The sequence below is a fragment of the Equus quagga genome, chromosome 17 (genome assembly GCF_021613505.1).
Source record: "Equus quagga isolate Etosha38 chromosome 17, UCLA_HA_Equagga_1.0, whole genome shotgun sequence".
NCBI lineage: Eukaryota > Metazoa > Chordata > Mammalia > Perissodactyla > Equidae > Equus > Equus quagga.
This window is the reverse complement of record NC_060283.1, coordinates 31,632,635-31,656,975: the sequence shown is the minus strand read 5'-3', so window position 1 is coordinate 31,656,975 and position 24,341 is coordinate 31,632,635. Positions and strand designations below refer to the sequence as shown.

The 24,341-nt window shown below is 47.2% G+C and overlaps 1 protein-coding gene across 1 annotated transcript in view; it reads right to left on the bottom strand.

Moving 5' to 3' along the window:
- LOC124228999 (contactin-associated protein-like 4) overlaps positions 1 to 24,341 on the bottom strand; it is a 167,502-nt gene that overhangs the window by 25,677 nt on the left and 117,484 nt on the right. Inside the window, exons 15-17 of the mRNA XM_046644110.1 lie at positions 12,731 to 12,858; positions 5,757 to 5,927; positions 4,889 to 5,107 (exon numbers count right to left, since the gene is read on the bottom strand). Of these exons, the coding sequence (XP_046500066.1) occupies positions 4,889 to 5,107; positions 5,757 to 5,927; positions 12,731 to 12,858 (518 nt within the window). The remainder of the gene's footprint in view (positions 1 to 4,888; positions 5,108 to 5,756; positions 5,928 to 12,730; positions 12,859 to 24,341) is intronic.

Below are 24,341 nucleotides of genomic sequence, written 5' to 3'. Positions count from 1 at the left end.
CATATAAAGTGTATATTCAACCTCACTAGTAATCAAGGAATTGCAAATTGAGCACACGGCAGCGTGACCCACATGTTGATGACAACATGGAACAAGTAAAACTCTCACAAATTCCTGGTGGGAATGAAAAAAATGGAAAAACTTTGAAAAACTTTTTGGAGATTTCTAGTACAGTTAACTGCAGATCCAGCCCCCCCATGAACCGGTAATTCCCCTCCTTTGGGTACGTCCGGGAGAAATGAGTGCGCGTGTGCACAGATAGACTTGCACAAAAATGCTCAGAGCAGCTCCACCTGTGAGAGCGTAGAGCCGAAAACAGCCTGAAGACCGTCCGTGGAAGAAGCAGTAATCAAGCTGTGACACGTCCGTTTAATGGACCACTCCCAGCAGTTTAAGAGGAACAAAGTAGGCCTGTGCAGCGACAAGGATGAACGTCACAAACATTACATTGGACAAACCAGGACAGGTTCAGAGGAATTCCCACTGTACGATTCCACTAACAGGATGTTCAAAATAGGTCAAAGGAGTCCAGGGCAGCTGTGGGGCCATGATGCGCCGCATGGGGAAATGCGTTTTAAATGCCTTATTTCTTCTGCAGTGTTTTTCTTCATCGACCTCGTCACTGTGATTTCATCAATTGAGGACGTGACCTGAGATGGGAACACGTGTCTCTGCCACACAGTTCTCTGCTCACCCTTTGAGAGAAGTTCTCCAGAGCAGATCCAGCCAGAGGTGCAGTGGATTCCCCAGTTATTATTCTTGGTCTTATTTATGGTTTTTCTCACTGGCGATCTTATCTGAGGAAGACATGATCTTCACAGGAGAAACCAGCCTGGATTCTCCATGTTTTCCCTCAGACCATCCTTTGAGAGAGGCCAGCAAGTTGATCTTCTAAAATGTAATCCCAGAATACCACATGGGCCTTGATGCACAGGAATAATAAAATGTAGAATGTAATTTAAAGAAAATTAGCATTTAGTTAAATAAGAAATCTGCTTGTTTCTGATGAAACCCTTAGAGATAGCATCTCAAGTAAACTTTACCCCATGCATGAGGGTGCAACGTCTGTTTCATATTTATATTCTAATCTAACAAATGTATAGAAGGTCTGAATTTCACTGAATGATTTATTATGTGTTCTGCCAGCCCTATTTTCAAGTGAAAAGGATCCTAATTGCTAAATTCTATGATATTGCTGCATGGAAAGCCATTAACTTTCTTTTTTTAGTTTTTTCTTAAATTTTTAAAGACTTTTCTTCCATGCAGTCTGTGCTGAAAACTATTACTACAAAAATAAAGCAACAGCAATTCTGAAAACTTCCTGTCATCTCAGTAAGCGTGTGTCACGTCTACAGAGGATGTAGCAGTACAAACCAGTAACTTCTTTCTCAGAATTGTGGGCTGGCACACAGCACACTGGGAACTGTCACCCTAGAACTTGCAAATAAGGGAAATTAGAACTCCCTTGGCATTTTGCCTAGGGAGCCATATAGATCGACGGAGATCAGGACAGCTACGTCACTGTAGGTCATGTTCACCACCTGCAAGAGGTGATGGCCGTCAGAGAGGACAGAACACATCTCCTGTGAAGGTTTGTGGTGACACTTCAAATACAAGCGTGCTGGGCCAGCCCAAGGTCGTGAGCAATGCATCTGATATCCTGCAGGGTGACACGGGGGGTGGGGGGGGTGGGACCTGTGAGGGGCTTTGGACTCCCCTGCTGGGGAAGGGAAGCCAACAGGTGCCCTTGTGCTTTGGGAGACAGAGGCAGGTGGGGAGGAGTGGGCTCTCTGAGATGAAGCTGAGGCAGAGGACAGACCACTTCCCAGTGAGCTCTGTGGACGCGGGAACGTCCCGCTCCCCTGTGGACCGCTGCTTCTCAAATGGAAATGGGACGTAATCAGATCATGCACCCAACCCTTTCTCACACAGCTCGGCCCTCGGCACTTAATACATACTCACACGCAGATACTCCCAATGACCAGTCAGCTCTGACTCCAGGCAAACTCTGCCATGAATTTTATTAACCCACCAATGGGGAAGAATGGGCTGATCCACATTTATAAATACTGAGATTTGTTTGATGGTTGTATTACAACTTTAAGGTAATAAACTGTTATTGTGGTTTACACCTTATGTATTTATTGGTTTGTTAGAGACCTTTTCTGAGAAAATGATTCTCTGTAAGTGGAGGGCTGAGATGGAGGTTCTGAGCCCCCACCCTGCCGGGCACAGCGTCCTAACCAGCCCCTCTCCATCCACAGACACGAGCACCGGTCTTTAGGGGGTCTTCCTGGATAACACCCAGAAATAAACCGCAGGAGATCTGCAGTCACCAACTTCCTCAATAGCTACTTGGAATTAAGTGAATAGACAACTCTGAGAACCTGGGTGTGGTATTGATATTTGATCTTATTCTCATTATTGAGAATGTAGTAAAGACAATTTAAATTTCACTAAAGGTAGACAAATAAAATTTCAAATGAGCAACAAAGTCCAGAAAAGCTGTGATATCTTGGGAGGATGTGGTTTGGTGAAACATCAAATGAGAAATTAAATTCCTGTGCTAGATTATGCTGAAAATCCTGATTTTTTTTTTTTTTTTGAGGAAGGTTAGCACTGAGCTAACATCTGCTGCCAATCCTCCTCTTTTTGCTAAGGAAGACTGGCCCTGAGCTAACATCTGTGCCCATCTTCCTCTACTTTATATGTGAGATGACTGCCACAGCATGGCTTGATGAGCAGTGTGTAGGTCCACACCCAGGATCCGAACCTGCAAACCTCAGGCTGGCAAAGTGGAGTGCGTGAACTTAACAGCTATGCCACAGGGCCAGCCTCCAAAGGCTGACATTTTATTTGCATTGCAGCCCATCTTTTATTTTTCTCATCAAAGTAGGTAAAAAAATAAGTTATTAAAATCAAGCCCAAATTTCTCTTATTTCACAATTGAGAAATAAATGGTGTTTTGAGAAAAGCAGCCTTTTCAAAAATGTGTGTACTATGCTTATTAAATTAATCTCCCATAATTAACAACTACAATTGTTTGTATTAGCTTAAAAAATCAAGCCACAGACTCTGAGGCTACTTTTAATCAAGGGTTTCTATGCAAATAAATGTCTTCCAAAATGCATATATATATATATATATATATATATATATATATATATATAGTAGCTGCAACTGAGTGCAGTGAAGAGCAGGTGAGAGGAGGAGAGAGCTATCTGGGTGTACAGAGAGCTCCGGTTGTGGGTCTGACCACACACAAGAGACTCCCCGTGGAGAATAACTCCTCCAGTCCTGGAGAGCATGCCCAGCGGCTGACGGCTGCGGCTGACGTCTGTCCTGACAGTGTGCCAGCTTTGTAGAACTTCTCCGACTTGTAGAGAATGCTGCCTGAAGTCAGTCCTCAGCAGAACAGGAGACACTGACTCTAGAAACAGGTTCAAAACTTCACAGACGCTCCAAGAAGCAGCTGCAGGAGAAGTAGAGCAGATTCCACTCCAAGATGTGAGGACAGTTTCCATCCTCTGCGTTTTCAAAGTAAGAAGGCTATTTCTGAGTTTTCAAATTCTTTAAGATCACAGCACAATTGCACTGCCAAGTTCAGGAGGACAGATGCTGATGTAGAATCATATCTGAGATTTCGTGTTAAAACACCTTGAAAATTCATGGATTTACCATGAACTAACCCAGCATGAAAACTGAGATGTAAATGGGGTCGGTAGATGTTTTAGTCAACAAAAAAACAAGGTGTAAGAAGCAAAATGACATTGTCTATGAATTTTCAAGAATTTCATATCTTATGTAAATTTACTCTTAACTACAAAAAACTCTCTCTACATCCGTTGTTTAAGTTTGTCCATATGATCACAATGAGGATATCTGATGCAGTGTCCTAAGCATAGAAATCTCAATAAATCTCTCCAATTAAATAAAATAGTTGAAAAAAGCAAAAACAAATACACAGAAAATACTAAAAATTGTGTTTGTCAAATGTGACTATAAGCTTAATCTTTTGGCTAGAAGAAGCTGATAAGACTTGATTGATTAAGTAATGAAAATGAGTAGGACTCCTAGGAATTTAGCTCAAACCTGTACCTCTGATACTCCAGGAATAGTTTGTGATTATTTTCATTTACTGGAGTTGGCAATAACTAGCGTCCTTATGTGTATGAAGTGCGTGGGGTGGCCACAGAAGGGCTGATTCCACTGTCTGATTGAACCCCGAGTCAGAATAAAGTTGTTTGTGGACAACACAACCCACAGTGAACCCCAGGGCCCCCACCGCAGCAGAGACGCTGCTCCAGGCCTGCGGGAGGAACAGCAAGTAGAGAAGGAGCCCCACGTGGTTTGTTTGCAACCCGGGAGGCTGTGCCGGGGTCAGGCGGAGGTCAGGGCGGGGCACGAGAGGGGATGAGGATGTCAGACGAGGGCCACTGGCTCCTGTCTCCCTCTATTTCTGTTTCGGGGGCTCCCTGGGCAGAGGCGTCTCTGCACCTGGAAGCAAAGACAGCAGCAGGTGCGAACAGCTGACCACCACGCTTTGCACTGGACACAGAGTGGCCAGAGTGTGCGCACACCAGGTACCGCTTGGGAGCAAGTCCTGGGCGGGCTTGGTGCCCTGAGCCGCCAGGCATTTGTGTGCTGTCCTCCCCCACATCTTCCTCGTCCGTGAAGCGGGGGAAGTCACCTGTTGGCAGGTGCCATGAGGATAAGATCAAGCAGGAAGTGCCCGGCCCGGCGCCTAGAGCCACAGGTGCCCAATGGGCAGACAGCAGCGTGGTTGGGGAGTTACGGGTGCCGCTATCCTTGTTTTATCGTCTCCTTTTCTCTGGAGCCACCCCCACCGGAGCCGTGTGATTGGGATGGCCCTGAGGGCAGCACTCACCCACAAAGAGCTGGCTGTTGAGCTGCAGGAGCATGTGCCCGTCCTCGGGGGCAGCACGCGTCCCGCGTGGGAGCCAGTCCACCTGCAGTGACGCCTCCTTCACGTTCCTTTCGGCTCGAACCAGGTGCCACCGGTTGTCATTGAGGGGAGTGGGTGCCTGCACGGTGACCTCGCAGGGCCCGTTTCCCACATCGAAGGAGAAGGTCACCTCCACCGGAGCTGGAATCAGACGAGAGAGAATGAAGTTATGTCCCCAGGGAGAGCATCCGCCGGGAACAGCCCGAGTGTCTCACACCCACGTGGATTAATGTCAATGCAGGAAACGATCTTCTGAGGGAGGTTGGAGGGGGAAAGTTATCTTATATTTGGGAAAATACTGATTTAAAGAATTTAAGCTCAGAATGTGCTATTCATTTTGATACGTACTGAATTGAAAAGATAATTTCCCATGCAGAGACACCATAAAGACCTGGATTTGCATGCGGAATTTAGTCTAGAACTTCATATGCTTCTACAAGCAAGCCGCGGGGGTGTGGACCACGTGTTATGGGCTTGCACAATGAGAGTGTTTGGGCAATCAGTGAGCACTTCATGGAAGAGCTAGTCAAATTTAAAGCCCTGTTTACACCCAGTGAAACGCTTCCTAAATTGGGCCTGTGAAGACGGGTTCTTCCTGTCTGCTTTCAAGTGTGTTATCAGCCTCATGCAGTTTATCTTACAGCTGCTTCGTGGAATTCACAGAATCTTAGAAATGAGTGAAGAGTCGGCCCTGGCTGGTGCAGGAGGCATAGAGCACTTTAGACAGGGGACCATCTCTAGGGCTCTTTGTCCAATAATGACCGCTCCAGGGAATTTTCTGGAAACTTACAGCGCAGTTCGAGGCTGATGAAGTCTGTGATCCCCAGGTTCTCTAAAAACACCCCGGATGAAGCCATCGTCTTGAAAAAGAAAGACACGTCGGCGCTGAGCTCTCCGTGGAAAGTAGGGAAGTGAAGGTATGAAGCCTCAGTGTGGAAGGAGGCGGAATTCCAGAACAATCCTTGTGGGAAAGGAGGGAAAACGTCAGAAAACAAGCTCATGACAGTTGAGGAAAGGTTGCTGTCAAGGGTGGGCAAACCCTGGGGGTCGTGTTCGTCTCCTGTGTGACCTTCTCCTGACATACCTTATGGTACCCCGAATGGAAACCTGACGATCTTAGGAGAATCGGGAGCGTGGGGTCAACCAAGAGCGCCCTCCATCATCGTGGGGAAAGGGACCCCGGGCAACAGCGTTCCCTTCACATGATCTAGGAGGAAATGGCTTTGCTCCGACAATGTCCCACCATGCTTTTATTATCACACCTTAATTTACTCATCATTTTAAATTTTAGGCATCCACATAACTTTGAATTAAGTAAAATCCTGCAGAAATCCAAAGGCTTGCCCATCCTAACCTACCAATCCAGACAGGTCAAAGGGCCCATCCCTCAGTCAAAGCCACTTCCACAGGGTGGGAGCTTCCACCCTAACTGGGGCTGGGAGGTGGCACATCCTCTTCGAAAGCAGAGACCAACCAGGAGAACAGGAATCTCAAGTTACGATGACGTTCTCGTGGTCACACTAGCATGTTGCCACTGTTCCTTACACAGGCGGGTTGGGAAGTTGTCACATTGCTCACACTGGTTTCTGCTGGTATCACTTCATATTGCTCAAAATCAGTGAAAAATAAATGCCTTAAAACATCTAAAGTTTCTCAAATTGAAAAAAGCACCTTCCCAAAGATTAGCAAATTAATTGAAATGAAATTTAAAAAGACATCTGATCATGTGACAGAGGTGAGTTTACAGGACTGTCCCACTACAGCTTTAGTCTGCCCTTCACTCTGTTCTTGGCTGTCCACAGCTTCCCTTTGGAGAAGATGCTGTGAGCTGTCCTGCATCTGGCTGGACGCTGGATTGCACAGAACAAACTGATGCAGCATGGTGAAATGTGACCTGTCTCCAAGGAGTCAGTGTCGACCGGTCAGTGAGCTGTGCCATCCTGGGCTCTGAAAGGGGCTGGCGTTGCCACCAAAGTCGTAGGGGCATGCATCGGAAATACAGATCTTTAATTTACGCAGCACACTGCATATAATTGACAATATTTGATAACATCCTCACATCTAAATTGCTTTTCCTGAAGAATGAGTTTATGCACTGGGGTCAGAAAACAGTGACCCCAGATACCCCTCCACTCTATTATCAGAGGACAGATGCCACCACGGGCTCGCCTCTGCGCTGAGCCATGCGTGCATCTGCATTGATTTTCTGTCATGTGAAAGCTCAAGAGCATTGCTTGTCTGCTTTCCAGCTTTCTCTGGTGGGGGCCCAAATCAAGGAGTCAATTCGCAGGTTTTCCTATGGCTCTTATGCGGCCAACAGCTCCTTTGGCTGTGTTTCCCCTGGAGAATACATTTTGAAGATGTTTTACTGCTCTCTATCTGGAGCATAACATCTTAATTTCCTCTTTCCAGCTCTTCCTGTGCTCGTCTGCCCTAGGGACCCAGCGAAGCAGGCTATGCCAGATGCTGATAGGATAACTTCTCGTCTGTGGTCCTGGGGTCCCTGCAGCCACATGTGGAAGGACCACAATGCTCTTCTAGTTGAACTGTTACAGAAAAAGCTTGAATTAAGATGGCATTAAAGAGAAAATAAGCGACTCCTCCCCAAAATGGGCTGACTGGTCATCAGGAAACTTTGGGCTCCTTAAAAACCCAAATTGGAGAAAAAAAATTCTAAAGGTCTATTTCATTTCAATTTTATAAGTAGACCGAAGAGGAAGCTCTGGGACTGGTTTAAATGAGCAGATTAGAACCTGTTTCTCATGGGCTGCCCGTCTAGACCATGACCACGTCTAGGGGTGACACCACTTGTCCTCCACTTGCTGAAGCCTTCTGACTAATGTCGGCTCTGACCGGTCACCAAGTCATCAGTGGAACTGGATGGGTGACCAGGAGGGTGAGCACCACTGCAGTCACCTGCACCCTCAGGGACACCCAGTCCTCTGGGGGCCTCGAGGGAGGAGGGGGAGATCCAGGGGCAGGGGTTCCTGGGTGCCCCAGTTTCCCTGGAGAGAGGGCTCCAGGGCCACGCCATGTGGAGCCATGAGCTCCAGGTGCCGAGGTGAACATGCGCTGCTGTGTCACTGGGAGAAGATAAAGACCAACTTCATCTGTTAGGAGAGAGTAACAGTTTCAAATGACCCTTAAAGGTCGAATTTGATAACAGGCCTGCTTGAAGGCGACCTTTGTTTCCTGTGCATGTGCTTGTGTGTATGTTACAAAATGGTTACATAATCCAAATAGTTATTTACATAGTAGAGGGAGAAGCAGTATCATGTATACAACATGTATATAAACTATATATACATTGTAGTGCTTGGTATATATATTACATGTATAGTCTATGTATGTATACAGTATGTATATATATGGTATATGTGTTGTGTACACATTGTGTGTACATACATAAACATATAAAGGGAGATAAATAGATAGACAGACACACAGATAGACATTGCCCATGTAGGGAAATGAATTTCATTAGCCTGACTGGAGTAAGGGCGATTTTGTAAATATTTTATTTTCTAAACTTTTCTTTGACCCATTAATACATTATCTTAATAATAAATTAATTATCGTTTAAAAAGGAACAGAGATCATGTTAAAGGCACATTACTTTATAAAACAAGGATGTTTGCTTCCAAAATCAAACATACACAAAAGATAAACAATCTGCTTTTTTAAGACTGGGAGTAGAAATTATGAAAATGCTAGGATGAGAACTGTTTCTTTAGTCAAATTCATCTTTCTGAGCATTAAGAAAATGAACTGGTGAGCGTGGCTTTTTAGCAAAGAGAGAACCTGAGGTGGCTGTGACTCCTGTTCTGAGAATGTTGAAGACTGAGGCACCAATCCTTCATGTCTGCGGTTCCTCTTTTGAAATTCCTAATGTTGTTTTCAAATATTTTGGAAAATAATAATTGGGATCAAATATAAAGCAAAATTGAAATGAAAATGATGGACTATGCTGGATATAATTACAGTTTTTGTTTCATAGCTCAGCTGGAAGGGAACAAAGCTATTCATATATGTTTCCATAGAAAATCCACTACCTCGCACAGAGGCACACGCGGCATAAATTGGTATGGCAAACAGAAAGTGATAATTATTCCTCAGAGTCATTCATACGACAAACAGCCTTAGAAGCCACCTCAGAGAAAAGGCATTCATGGGTCTTCACTGCTTATATTGCTTCTGGATTTGTGCACAACTATTCCGATATTTGGAGCTCCTACAAAATTATTAATATTCCGAAGACACACACAGATGCTTTCAGGGTCTAGAGCATAGTGACACACGTTGTGCTTTTTCTCAGTATTGCTGTTTATTCTTATAGACACTTAGAATCAGAGGTCCGCAGGAAGTGGAAGGAAGTAACTGGACTCAGAGGTCTGAGTAGCTCTCCCACCTTATTCTGGTGCAAGATAAGGAATTAGTGAGTGATGGTTTTTAGTTTTCTGCATGCACCACTTCTGCGACTTCTCACGCATCTCAGACTGAAGTGGATGCAGCTGTGGGGTTGGGTGCGGCGTGGGAGCTGGATTTGGCACTGGAGGAATCGAGACGACCAAGTCGGATGGTCATTCCTGCCTTCCTGCGTGGTCTGCAGCAGCTCTGCTCAGGGAACCTCCTCCTCCCTAGGCACTGCCCCGTCTCTTCGGTTTCCTCCTCCTCTCAGGCTCTGTCTGCCCAGAAATCCTGGACCATCGCCCACCTCCTGACATCTGAACCCCAGGACTCTGTCCTTGACTTTTTCCCTTCTCTCTGGACACTCACTCGCCTGGAGACCTCTCCTCTGATGACTCCTGTAGACGGCGGGCAGCCTCTCCCCGGGATGCCATGTGAGCAGGTCCAGTCTCCTCCCTCTCATCTCTGAGACCGAGTTCATCTCACAAGCATCTGGATCAGTGTGCTCAAACCTGAGCTCTTCATATCGGTCCCCCAGCTGATAAAAGCCCATTTCATTAACGGCGGCTCCATTCTCTGTCACTTGGACCAAACGCCTGGCGTTATCTTGAGTCTGCTCATAACTCACATCGATCTGCCATTTAAACTCTTTTGCCTTCACCTTCAGATAAATCTCAACCCAGCTCTCACTACCCCCAGCGCGCCGGGTTCAGTCAGTGCTGGCTCCCGGGCCAGGAACTCCACACTCTATTTCCCCTGCTTGGAACACCCTTCCTCGTGCTTCCAGTGTGTGTCCGGGAGTCCTGTGGGGTTTCACCCAGATGGTACCTTCCAGGGAAGACTCCACAGCCCTCACCTTCCTCCATCTTCTCCCTACTTAGTCTACGGCTACCTACGTGTGCGCACAGACATGCTTCTTCATTTTATGTGGCCCTGGGAGGACGGTGCTGTCCCTTTGTCTTGCCCCCTGCTGCATCACTGGAGGCACTCAATAAGTATTTGCCCAAATGTCCTGACAATATTTCCTCTTTTCTTTAGCCAAAGAGAAGGTAGGACACTCCTTTCATTTTGGTTTCATAATTCATCTTCCTATAATCCTGACCACATTATTTGTGGAAACAGAAGTAGGAGGTAGAGAGGGGAGAAAGGGGAGATGGAGGGAGAGGAGGAGAGAAAGGGGGTGGAGGGTGGGGCAGTCAGGGAGGTTGAAGAAAAGAAAGAATACTGTAGCAATTTCAAAATGGTGGGCATTACGAGGCCCCGGGTGGGATCGACACCAGAGAAATCTGTTCAGGGCTATTGTCTGGGGGTCTTTGAAAATGGGAGTGATCCACCTTCGTCTGAAGTGGTTTTGATGTGGCAGAGCCAAATGGAGGAGAAATTAATGAAATTGTCTACGAGTCCTCTGCCCTGGGGCTGTGCGCACCTCAGACGGCAATGCACTCTGGAGCTCTGGCTCCCCACTGCACACAGAACGAAAGAACCAATTTCAGTGGCCCAACTTTGGCTTTTCAGACCACAGGACACTTCTTAGAACAGTTTTCCAACTGCACGTCTTTGGCAGGAGCAGCAAGACAGATGCTTAAATTCAAAATTTTAATGGAATAACCTATCTGAAAAGAAACACAGTGAATAAAATGGGTTGCAGAATTCAAATGTCAAAGATTTAAAAGGGCTTTGCGGTTCAGATCCTCGAATGGAAAGTGCACGTGAGAAATACCTCCTTCCACACGTGAAATGTTCCCACACAGACTTTTGGGTGAAGACGGTGCCATGAAGAGCATTTACAGAATTTACCTCTCCCCACAATTGATGGCATGAAGAACAATGAGTAAAATTAAAAAGTGCCGTTGGCAGCAAACATAACTCTCACAAGTTTGTTTTGAATCCCAGTGCGGGTCCTGACCTGATTTCCAGCTGACGTCCAGCCTCTGTCTGACGGGCTGTGGGTTGTTCTGGCAGGTCCGTTCCAGCCTGCGATGGTTCTTAAACAAGATGGATGTCATCCCTGTCTGCACCCACAGACTAAGACCCTAATCGGGAAATGGAATCAAAATTCTCCCAAGAATAATCCTGAACCTGGAGCAGTGGGGGCTGCTGGCAGCCAAGAAAGAGGAAAGAGCCAAGTAAAATCTTGGAGAAAAGTCCACCCCAGCATCAGCATGTGACTTCTGCACTCAGCAGTCTTGGGTCACTGCTGTATGGGGGCAGACCGGGAGCCCGAGGGCGAGCAGCAGAGGGTCTTACTGCCCGCTCTCTGTGCCTCAGGCTGCAGATCCCTCCCTCCACCTGCACCACAGATGGTGGAGGGGGACACAATTGAACGAGAATTGGGTAAAAATCGGGGGTGATGCTGGGGGCGGGGGGCAAGCTGGTATCCACATCTGTTTGTGCACCCCACCTCTGCCTGAGCTTCGCAAACTACAGCATAGTGCACACCTTCTGGAGTTCCCGTGGTTTCCAAAACACACCTGCTCTTCCAAATACCAATAGCGACGGCAACAACATAAACTCGAGCACAGTTTTAATTTAGAATAATATTTCCTCTATTTTCATTTCAAGTTTTGGTCAAAGACTTGGAATAGAAAATCTGTGAGAAGGGTTGATGATCGAGGGGACAGACATGGTGAGGAGCATCAGAAGTCATGTGGTGTCAGAGGCACACCTCATGGGACATGCCCCCTGTGTCATCCCAGTGGGAAGAGGTCACGGAGACAGTCTGATGGAAATGTACAGTGGCATAAAAACTGCCATTTGCATTTGTAAAATGCTGCTTTAGAGCGCAGACATGGTGACCGGACGCCACGGCAGGGGCCATCGCTTCAGAGAGAAAGGAGAGCGAGAGCTGAGAGGTGAAGGAGAGAGAGAAAGCTCGCACCGTCCCATCAGTTTGCTTGTTTCCAGCTGATGTTCTGATTTCAGCCATTCGTGCCCACTGGAAAGCCGAGTCTCACAGTGTTCCGTGGATCTGCGGTTCTCTTACTGGGCGATGGAGATGGAGCCGGGTGTCTGTGCACCTGATGGCGCCCGTGGGCTCTCTGGAAACTTCTCCTCCCAGGACACTTGACCTGCTCTAGTGGACAGGGCTGTGGTGTCTCCAAGTGGCTGGAAGACTTTCTCAAAGGCTCTTGTGTTGCATTTCACAGCAAAGTAAATATTTCACCAAATATTGAATAACAGAGACACGGCATCAATCGATTTCCTAGTTTTAGAAAGGGACGTAATCTCTCTTTTTTCATCAACCCCTGATGGAGCACGGGTCTCCAGGTGCAGGGTGCTGTTTTAGACCCTGCAGCCCCCTTGCTGTCCACACTGACTGGCCGCTGATGGAAAAGAAGAGTTCAGGGAGCTACTTACGGTCCCCCTGGCACAGCAGAGGCCCCAGCCTGTAGGCAGCCTCGGAGCTCCGGTGGGCCGTGTCTGTGACCACGATTTGCATCACGGGCAGGTGCTCCTTGTAGGAGAGCACACCTGTGTCGTTGGTCCTGTGGGAGAAACACCTGTTAACAGCGTGTGGGACCAGTGGAATGGGCTCCACATGCCTACCTGCCAGGGAGGGTGGGTCGCCCACCAGACACCCACATGTAACACGGTTCGTGGGCCCATTCCAAGCACAGACTGGCATCCACCGACTGACCTCAGAGGAGGCTGGTGGCAGATTTAGAAGCGAGGTCATCGGGCCAGCCCGAGGTCACGCTTCAACCTAAACGGCCGACTGCTCTTCTCAGTATGGTACCAGCACGGGATTTAAATGCAGTATTTATGCATTCATGCGTTACTAAGTGTCCTGTGGGTGACCCTGCAGTGGTGAAGTTAAATATTAATATACAATATTCTTTATAATATATAAATGTAAACATAGTTTTTTGCTCAGAATTTTATTTTCGTCGTTTAAAAAAGCTAAGTTTTTCGCTGTCCCTCCTTATTGATTTTATAATTAAAAAAACTTATTTGAAATCAGGCTGGGAATAAAATTCAGTGCAATATTCCCTGAACTTTGGTCAGTTGGTGGGATGTGGGAAGGTGTCCTCCCACACGCCTGCAGGGGAACTGGCCACACATGTAACCCCAGCCCTCAGTTACCAGGAAATGCACTGCTGTCCGTGCGGCTCTGTAGGAGAGCGTTTGGTGGAAACATCTCATCTCTGGGAAAAGTGCAAGCAGGGCTTGGAGGGGCCGCTGGCCTGGCGCACACCCACTCCACTTGGGCCAGTTTCCACTTCTCTGAAACAAGGGGTTGTTTACACTTTTTGCAACATCCTCATGTATTTCTGGGGCACTTCAACTTCATGTGGATTTCTGATTTGACCTTCTAATATCCTGACTCTGTGGGGACTGGGTGAGCACTAATTTCTATCCTTTATACACCTGCTAATCACGCCTCTGTCCAGACTTGGAAAAAAGAGTCGAGTTCCTAGACACGCTGTCATTCCTACTTTTTGTGCAATTAAAAGTTCTCTATTCACCAGAAATAAAAAGTTATCAAAGATAAATTAAGCATTTACTTTTAGATCAAACTACAATAGAAATTGTTATTTAAATTTGTCTTCCTCTGTTAAAAACAATCTTGTAGCTGTACGCAGTGTGTATCCTGAGACACGAAGAAATCAATATTAAATCTGAACAGTGAGACATAGTCTACTGGAGGAACCGGATTATTTGCCAAATTTAGCCTCAACGATCCTCTGCTTCACCTAGTTAAGCTTCTACTTCTTTTTTTTTTTTTTTCTAAGATTGGCATCTGAGCTAACATCTGCTGCCAATCTTATTCTTTTTTTTCGTCTTCTCCCCAAAACCCCCCAGTACATAGCTGTATATTCTACCTGTGAGTGCCTCTGGTTGTGCTACGTGGGATGCCACCTCAGTGTGGCCTGACAAGTGGTGCCACATCTGCACCCAGGATCTGAACCAGCGAAATCCTGGGCTGCTGAAGCAGAGCGTGTGAACTTAACCACTTGGCCACAGGGCCAGCCCCTAAGCTTCTATTTCTTTTCTTTTCTTTTTTTTTGCTGGGGAAGATTCACCCTGAGCTAACATCCATTGCCAATCTTTCTCTCTTTTGTATGTGGGGCACCGCTACAGCAAGGCCACTGACGAGTGGTGTAGGTCTGTGCCTGGGAACTGAACCTGGGCCTCCAAAGCAGAGCACCCAGAACTGAACCACTAGGCCACCAGGGCTGGCCCAAGCTTCTATTTCTTTATGACAAAGAAGAAGATACATCTTGGATTTCCCAGGCCCATTAAACTTGACATTGGGATAAACAGAGAGTAGACAGGGAGAACCATGGCGTATGGATGTGCATGATGTGTGATCAGTCAGCCGGGGCATTAACGTGATAGAAAGCAATCAAATTAATGACTGTCCTCGACCGTCATCTCTGCGGACGGCACAAACCCTCACGCCTGTCGAGACAGAGCACACTTCAGGGAAATGCAGATGTTGTACTTATCGTTATGGGTCTTTGAATTTTTAAAGATCTATTTTTCAGAAACCACGGCTGTTTACTGAGGCTCTAACATTAGCAATATTTCCAGAGTGTTGAGAATACTGAACAACTGTCTCAGTGTGTCGCTGTGTGTTAAGAAAGATAACGAAGTAAGTTTCTGTTCCGTGCGGTTTGAAAACCATGTTCTTGCCTAATTGAGGGAAGATGGCCTTCACCAGTGTGGTGTGAGTGCACGTGGCTCCAGGGCCCCGTCTTATTCGGGTGAGTGTAGACTCCTACAGACCTGCCTAGCTAAGAGGTGCTCAGGGTTTTTCCATGTTTTCTCTGTTTCTCTCGAAGCGTCCACTGCGATGCAAATTTAGAAACAGTGCATTTGCCACATGCTCTCACGGGCCTCAAGAATTCAATAAGAGAACTTTTAAACTTCATTTTTAGGAACTCCTAAAACTATGGAAATGATACTTATGACTTTCCAAGAAAGTGTACAATTCTCATTGTTTTGAGAGGACTTTTGGGTCACAAAGTGTGGCTCAGGATAGTTTCAGAAATTGGGAAGGAAGAGGGGAGAGATGCTGAGCCAGCTCTAATATTAGCCACGGTTTTGGGGAGAACAGAAGTGTTCCCATTGCCTGCAAGATCACTGAGAACAACTTTTATGACTAAATGTGGAGACAGTTCCAAATGAATGGAGAGATAGATGTTGACCTTCTTATAACAATTTAAGTTACAGAAAAAAAGTTATCACTAAAATCTTGCTTAGTCAGTTACATTTTTTTACCATATTAGAGATAAATCAGACATTGAAAATGGCTTAAATAACAATGCAATAAACACCAATGTACCCATCTAAGTTTAAGAACTGAAATATCACGAGTGGAAAGGAAGAAACAAAACTGTAATTAATTACGGATGAAATGATTATGTGTGCAGAAAATCCAAAAGAATCTACAGGATAACTATTAAGATTAAAAATACAAGTCTAGTAGGGCTACCAGACACAAGGCCAATTATACAGAAGTCAATTGTTTTTCTATGTACCCGGAACACAAAAATGAAAATGAAAGGTAAAATGATACAATTCACAATAACATCAAAGATATAAAATCTCTAGGGATAAAACTAATGAAAGGTACTTAAGACCTTGCTACCGACTGCTATAAAAATACTTATGAGAAAAATTAGAGAGTTGGAAAGCTCCTTAACGTAAAAACGTCCACCCCTCTAAATTTATCTGAAGTGTTGACGCCATCCCCAACCAGTGTCGATGGCAGCAGCAGCGGCTGTGTGAACATGGACACCCAGCACGTCCTTCTACGAGATCAAGACCAGGGATGAACGAGGATCCCTGCAGATACCTGTCACCTGGAAGCTGGAGGACAGGACGCATGTGTATGAGTCGTCTATAAACGGAACATGGAGAAGACAAGCGAGCCCTTGGCCCAACTCTGTCCCAGATGCTGGCAGAGAACAAGGGCAGTTTGGAGAAAGAACATGAAAGAGAAGAGGGAAGCTAGATGTGAACCTAAGAGTTGTCCAAAACCACAGCCAGAGACAGGGGAAGTCCACCCCAAGTGTGAAAATACTGGACACGTGGACACAGAGCATTGGCTACAGGGAGAGGGGTACATAACACACGCAGGACTCAGGGAGGCAAGCTTGCCGAGGAAACGCTTTGGGCAGGAGGGTTAGGAGGAAGGAGGAGACGCCCCCATGGAAACCGCGTGGTGTGATGGAAAAGAAGGAAGCGCAGAGCATAGGGTCCTGGAAGGAGAAAGAAATCAAGAAAAATGGCAGTGGACACGCAGCCCTCCCCTCACATGGCACTCTCAATGCAGGGGGTGGAGGGTCATCCGTGAGAAAGCTGCTAACCGGAGGGGGCGCTTGGACCTCGGAGAATGTAAACTATTGCCAACGCCAGCCTCGCCCTCAGAAAGCCAAAGGGACCATCTTTACAAATACAAATCTACTATCAAACAAAGCAAAACAAAATGAAAACAGCAATGGGGTGAACCCCCCAAAGAAACCTCCAGGGAAGTGAATAAAACTATAACAGACCCTCCAAACTAAACTAAATATCCTCAAACAAGTAGGAGAAGATGTGCCAACATACGGTGGATCAGAAATTCAAAAATTAAGAACAAAAATGGAAGACCATGAGGAGGAAAGGAAACAAGAGTTGATGGAAATTAAGGAATAAAAATAAAAACCCTATAAAATCATACAAGAATGAGGAATAATTACAACATGCCAGTGAGACAATAGATTCAGGCAAAAACGTAATAAAGGTCATTGCAGAAAATCCACAAAACAACTCAAAGAATGAAAATCTGATAAAGAAAAGAGTAAAGTGGATCAGAGAGTTGAAATGGAAGGAAGACAAAGAAAACCCAATGTCTACATAATCGGAGGCCCTTAAGAGGAAACACAAAACAACGAAACAATGAAACCATAACATATTCACAACTGGAATCCAGTAAATCTTCCTGAAGGGAGAGGGAGCCCGAGGCTGTGTATGAAGGGACGCAGAAGCACCGGAGAAAACGCGCCGCCACTGTCACCCCACGATGCGTCCTGGTGACAGCACGGGACTTTACACACAAGGAAAAATCACCAGCGCTTTGAGGCAAAAAGGTGAAATAACGAACAAGGGCATCAGATTTCTCAAAAGTAACGTGCAAGTCAAGGTACCAGGAGGATATCGTGTTCAAAATATTCAAGGAAACGTGGAACCACGGGGTTCCTCTCCAGCCAAGTGTCCTTTAAGTACGGAGGTTGCAGAATAAGTACCAGCATTCACAGACCGGGGATGGATCGTCAGAGGCATCCACTGTGCTCTTGAAGCATCTCCTGCAACACGCACATCAGCCAAACCAGAGGAAACGGGGAACCTCAGCAGAAACGATGATGATGGAGCCTTATTATGTTCAACTGCAGGCCTGAGGCTGAAATGATGGTGAGGACGACAATGGGCATTTCACGTGACGCAGGCTGTACATCGTTAGGGCTGTTTTCTGACGAGACAGGAACGATGTGGAGGGCAGGAGGGGAGAGAGGGGGAGATGAGAAGCCTCGGATGATCATACGGGCAATAGAGCAGAGCTGCCTACAAGCCGGACAGCAATGGGTTAAAGAAGAAAACAGCAGGATGAAGTCATTTAAAAAGAAACGACTGCAGAGGTAACCACAGGAACAAAAAGCAAGCTTCTCCACTTAACGAAGAAAGGATTTTTAAAAAGATCAATGAATATGCATCAGGAAAAAAATAAACACAGCAAATATAACGATTTGTATTAACAACCATCACATAAAATAATATGATAAGGTTGAACTCAAACATATCAGTTTTGTCAATAAATGTGAATGGCCTTAACTCACCTTTTAAAAGACAAAAGTTTTCAAATTTGGCCCCTAAACCAAGACACCACTGCAGGCTGTAAACCAGAGACACCTGATTCGGACACAGGGACTCAGAAAGGGAGCAGAGGACCTGCAGGTGCATGAGTGGCGGTGCCATGTCACAGTGGAATCCAACCCAAGACCCGCAAGCGACAGAGGGGGTAGGCGCCAATGCCAAAAGCCACAACCGTGATGAGGCACGGCGGTTATCAACACTCTTGCATCAAATACCAGACCAACCGCCTTCACAAAGTGAGATCTATAGAAAACGCACGGGGTCATAGAGACCCACAGACAACAGAGGAATCTCGCAGAAAAAGGAGACAAACATGAGTAGGGATACAGGAAACCTCAACAACATCATCAGTGGGTAGATCTTACGAGTAGTGATCAAAAGTTACATCCAATTAGAAACAATACAGCTTCTTCCCAAGATCATGTGGGACCGCCACAAACTGATCATTCAGTCTGTCGCAGAGAAAATAACAGGAAGTTCCCCAAAGTGGAGTTTCTTTGTTGAGGCAAATGCTGTATCTACATCCATATCTGCATCTAGGGTATCAACATTTACGTCATCTAAACACCTTCATCCTAAAGCCAGTATCTCACCTACCGGGCACACTGGGGACATTCCACTAAGACCATGAGGCCAGGGCGCCACTGCTGTCAACATGGAGCTGGAGGAGCGGCCGACGCTCCGTGCAGAGAGAAAGCAGTGAGGTGAGTCACCAGAAAGAAGGAGCCGTATCTGTGGGTTATGTGAACATGTCCCCAAAACCCTCGAGCATCTTTGCCAGAACGAACTGAAACAATAAAGGAATTCAGTGAACCAACAGGATTCAATAAAAACACAGCCTCAAATATGTAAGTAACAACCAGCTAGAGGAAATAACGATATCTCCATTTAAGACCAAGAAACCAGAGAAAATGATTTAGCACCAACTTTAACAGAAAATGCAGCAAATGAGTACGAAGAAAACTTTAAAACTTTCCCAAGAGACACAGAAGTAGCGCCAAGAGTTAGTTTCTGAGCATTAATCCCTTCCCTGAAAGGAACCGGCTCCGTGGAGGAACGGCTGATTCCAATGCCGGACAGAGAAAGGACGAGGTGAGTCTGGAAGCTCCTGTTTTGCCAGAAGGGAACAAAATGTTCAAAGAACGATGAGGACGTGTCAAAGGACACAGCTTGAAATGGCTCCCGCCAGCCAAATCTGGAGCAGCTGAAGCGTCAAATTAAATAATGATAAGAGAGGATCGTAACACACGAAGAAATTAAAAATGCATAAGTGCACACCAACATAAATAAGTAGATAAATTATTAAGGAGAGAGGGACTATGTGGTAGTAAAAATGGGAAACGGGAATGCAGCCCTCTGCAGGTCTGGGTCAGGAGACGCTCTCCTGTTTCCTCCTGAAGTCTTCATTCCCTTGCCTCTCATATTTGTTCGGAAATCTGCCTGGAATTGACCCTTGTGTGGTATGAAGTAAAGGTCAGGATTTACTTCATCCACATGGACATCTAGTTGACTCGGCTCCGCTCACTGAAAAGACCCTCCCGTCCGTGTCTGTGTGGACCGCGTGTCCGTGACTCTGTCTCGGCACACGCTATGCTACCATTGATCCTTGTCTGTCTTTGCATCAATGCCACACTCTCTTGGTTAGCAGAGCCACTGACAGGTTTTAGATCCAGAAGCACAAATCCTCCAGCTTTCTTCTTCTTTAACATTGTCTTGACTATTTTTCTTTCAATCTAAACTTTAGAATCAGCTTGTCAATGCACGTGTGCACACATACACACGCACCTCTGTCTGAGTTATTTTGCAACTTTTATTTTGACTAATTCCAGACTAACAGACACATTGCAGCAGAGAGCCCCTGTGCACACTTTGTCACTCCTCACCATCCTTGGGGTGTGCTGGGCATGCTAACACTCTGGTTTGCCTTCATGTCTTGCACAGCAAGCCCACTCCCGAGGCCGGCACTTGTCCCGGTTGAGAGGTGAAGGCGTTCCTGGCTGCATGGCATCTGGAGGCTCGCTACAGTCCGCCCCTCGCCCTGCACTGATCCACTTGGGTCCACACTGAATCCACTCTGTCCCGTCGCTGACTCTCAGGGTGGTGGCAGCAGCAGCCCCAGGGGCCACGCCGTAGCTCCTGCAGGGGGTTCTGAGGTCTTAGTTCACTGGCTCCCTACCCTGCTCGTCTTAGAGTCCCCTCTGTTGAGGCACTGCTGCAGGTCCAGGCTGCCCACCCAGAGGTGGGCCAACACCTGCTCCCGAGGGTCTGACCGTCAGCCTTCCCTTGCCAGCCACGGTTGCTGTGCCGGCCCTTTATTGCTAACGCTGGGTGTGTCGGTGCCAGAGGATGCTCAGGGTTCCAGATGGACTCCCCACCCCGTTACGGAGAAGCCAGTCCTCACAGCCACAAACATGAAGCTCGTACTTTGCCTGAGCTCGCTGGCACCAGTCGCCCAGAGGGACCAGGTGGTGTCTGTGGCTCTGGTTCAGGGTCCACTGGAGGAAGTGTCGCCCCAGGGCCTCGAACCACACAACTCCAAGCTGTGCAGAGGGGGAGCACAGATTCCCCCACTGAGTCGTTGGACGGGATGACGAGAGGGGTCAGCGATGCTGCAGGTACTGGGGAGAGACCCACACAACCACCACTGCTTTGACCTGATCCCACAGGGTTTATCCCCAAACTGTCACTTTGGCTGAGCTTCTCAGTGACCGTTAGTCCAACACTGTGTGACCGGCAGCTCCTGTGCACTAGGGACGCGGAGAGATGAGGGACGTGTGCAGTCACAGCTCTGCGTCTGAGAGGATGCTCTGCCCACCCACGTGCACATCAGACCCTTTGTGAGCCACGGCACTGGCCAAGGGTCCACAGGCAAACCCACAACTGGAAACAGATCATTCCTAGTGAAGAGGAGTCACAGCCCTCCAGAACCCCAGGGATCTGCACAGCCCTTTCCCACCCCACAGACATCCTTTAATCACCACCTTTATGTCCATCCCTTATGCCACCACTTGCGCCATGACATACTTGTGTCACTACCTCACTGCTACATGGCCACCACTTCTAATTCCTAGGGTCCTGTGGTGCCCCGTGCTGCAGTGTGAACATCAACAGGGTACGATGCTCACCAGCCTGTACCAACGACTCACAACAAGGTATCAGTCAGGTCACACACTGACCCTGCACCACCACCCTCAGAAGGGCAGCTTGTCCCGCCCCCCGTGCAAGGGGACCCTGCAGGGGGGAGCGGGACCACTTACTCCACGCACCTGCTGGCATCACAGCGTCCTTCCGCAAGGATGCTGGCCTTCCCGGAACCACGGTCTGACTTGGAAAAGGGATCACGACCTCCTATGCCATTTTCCAGACCACCTCTCTGGATTCATTTCTGGTTATGGAGGTCCATCAGTGCTGTCATCGGCTGTCCATTTTCCCTACCCTCCTCTAGGTCTGTCAGCTGTCCCCTTGACCCCTCTAAGGCAGGTTGTAACCCCGACTTACCGCCCCTTGGAGACATTGCATCCACTTGGCTTCCTGCGGTTAAGTGCCATTCCAGAATCTTCTCTACCCCATTGCACCTGTGGTTCAGCCTTATAGCAATACCCCTCCCCACCAGTCCTGCTCTTCCCAGCCAAGCCAGGGCCCCTTCCACGGGGCGTTCCCTTTGCCAGTGCCCTTGGCTGTCCTGGGGACACGGTCAGGAGGCGAGTCTTAGAGAGTCAGTCATTTCCGGCATGTACACCTCTCCGAGTCTTCAGTCCATTTCCCAAGACCAGAGCGTGTGCCAGCGAGGGGAGGCGAGGCTGAATCTCCAGTGGGACACGGATCAACCAAGGCACCTGCCTCAGGTGAGGTCTTTGCAACCAGATACGTGTACGAACATGGCACAAATAAACCCTCATGGAGATGCAACCAGCCTCCAAACCCTTCCAAACAGTCAAGACAAGGGTGTAGGATGTGGCGGCTTTGCCAGTCTGTTTCTTCCCAAGCTTTCTTTCCAGCAAAGGACGGAGTCTACTGTCCGAGGCATGCATGCCATCTGCTCCGCTCCATGGATCCGACCCAGACCGGGCTAGTGGCGGGTTGGGTCCTCTCATCTCCTCCGCACGGCTCAGTCAGGAGCCACCGGCCCAGGATCCCAGCCCAGCTCCCCTGTGGCTGCCGCCTCTCCCAAGTGTAAAGTCAGTAATATGAGGGTGCTAGTCCCAGCAGAGTGCTCCACGGGATCTTGGAAGAAGGACATAGCTTTTTCTCTAAATGTGTGCATAGGTCACCACAGGGCGATCCAGGCTCCTGCAAACCCAAACTCTCTCATAGTAGGTGGCCCAGCCTTCGCTCCCAACTGCTTATGTGGAGCTGGGAGGCAGGAGTTCTGGGGGTGTGTAGAATTGGGGTGTCCTGGAGAGCTGGGAGTGAGATGGAGGCGCAAAGGGAGATGGCCAGCGACTTGGCACAAGGAAGAGGAAGCAGGAGATGCCTGTGGTGGTCTCGCTGCAGCGGGCCAGCAAGGGACTGTCTTTGTTGTAGCAAAGGCTGTGTTTCCATTTAATATCAAAAATCTTCTTGCCTACAGCGTATTCTACTGGCTGTGAAAGACACTGACTGTGAAAAATGATTGGTGCTCACAATTTAAAAGTAAGGCTAAAATATATTTTCTGATAGATGAAATTGCATTTATTTGATAAAGTGGGATATTGTTTGGGATTTGTAAGCAGAGGGAGAAAGGAGGCCCCACCTGTGGCCTGGGCGCCTCTTTAACTTGGAAATGAGTAAGAGGGAAAGTGTCCTTCACACAAGGATGCATTTTAAAAGCACCAGTGTTCTCCATGTAGACTGCCCTCCAGGATACTCTATTTCAGCACCTTTTTCGACTTCTGCAATCATATCCTACAACCAAAGTGTCCTGGTCTTTGTGCACGCCAGGTGACCCAGACGAACAGCTGGCCACGGAAACGGTGGGCTCCCTTCTGAGTGGACTGATTCCTGAGGATACCAAACATTCTGCAGCCCAATACAGCACTTTGATCAAACTTTACTTTTTAAAAGTGATTTGGGGTCCATGACCAATGCTCATCGGGTAGCATATAAATGGAACATCTGAAGCTTTTGGGCTGACTGAAATGTTTCTGAATTGGCAATCCATATTGAAACACAAGTCCTAGAGATTTCTAAACATTTTTGCTTTACAAATAAATAAAAAAAAACAAAACCAATATGCAATAAAATGCAAGATGGTTAGCCTCCAGTGTAATGAACAAATTTTCTCGTTTCACAGATTTCTATACACGGGAGACACTCCTCCCGTATAATAGTTGTGAGGACCGTCTTTAAATCCTCGGTATTCCGTGGGTTGGTATTTCCAGAGTATGGCCCACGCTGTGATATATGTTTTCAGACATAAATGAATTTGACCAACCACATGATCAAACACCTTTGGACCCCTCTGGGAGTTGGGTGGACGCCTTCCTGGGGGCGTCTCCGAGCCTTTGTGGTGCCAGCCCACCTCCTGCAGGAAGCGCCATCTATTGGACTGGGGACCTCCTTAGTGTCAACAACATTGGAGGGGCACACCTCGGAAATGATGTCCTGTCAACGAGAGATCTCTGAAGTGAACTTAATTAGGTAGAACTTAAACCTTTTTAAACCTTTAACGAGGCTGATATCATCTGAGCAAAAAAAATGTACATGATTCACAGGAAATTTTTTCACCGTTTTGTTTTTCACAAAACAAAATATTGACAGGTGAAATGGCGTGCTACACGGGTTTTCTCCACATAACCCGGGCGGGGGACGAAGGAGTGGAGGCTGACCATGAGCTGGTGATGGGTACATGGGTTCATTAGCATTATTATCTGCTTCACAGTTTGACCTTGTCCACAATAAACAGGTCAGAAATATGAAACAACTGATAAATCAAAGAAAGAAAGAAAACCAGCGAATCATTGATCTTAATGATCAGGCTTCAGACTAACTGGATCCTATTTCATCACCACGTAGTTCCTAACCTGCCCGGACATACCTCAGTCTCTCATTCTTTGGACCAGCCTGTGCAATACCTACCTGAACAGACACATAGTTTTTTTTGGAGGAAGATTAGCCCTGAGCTAACATC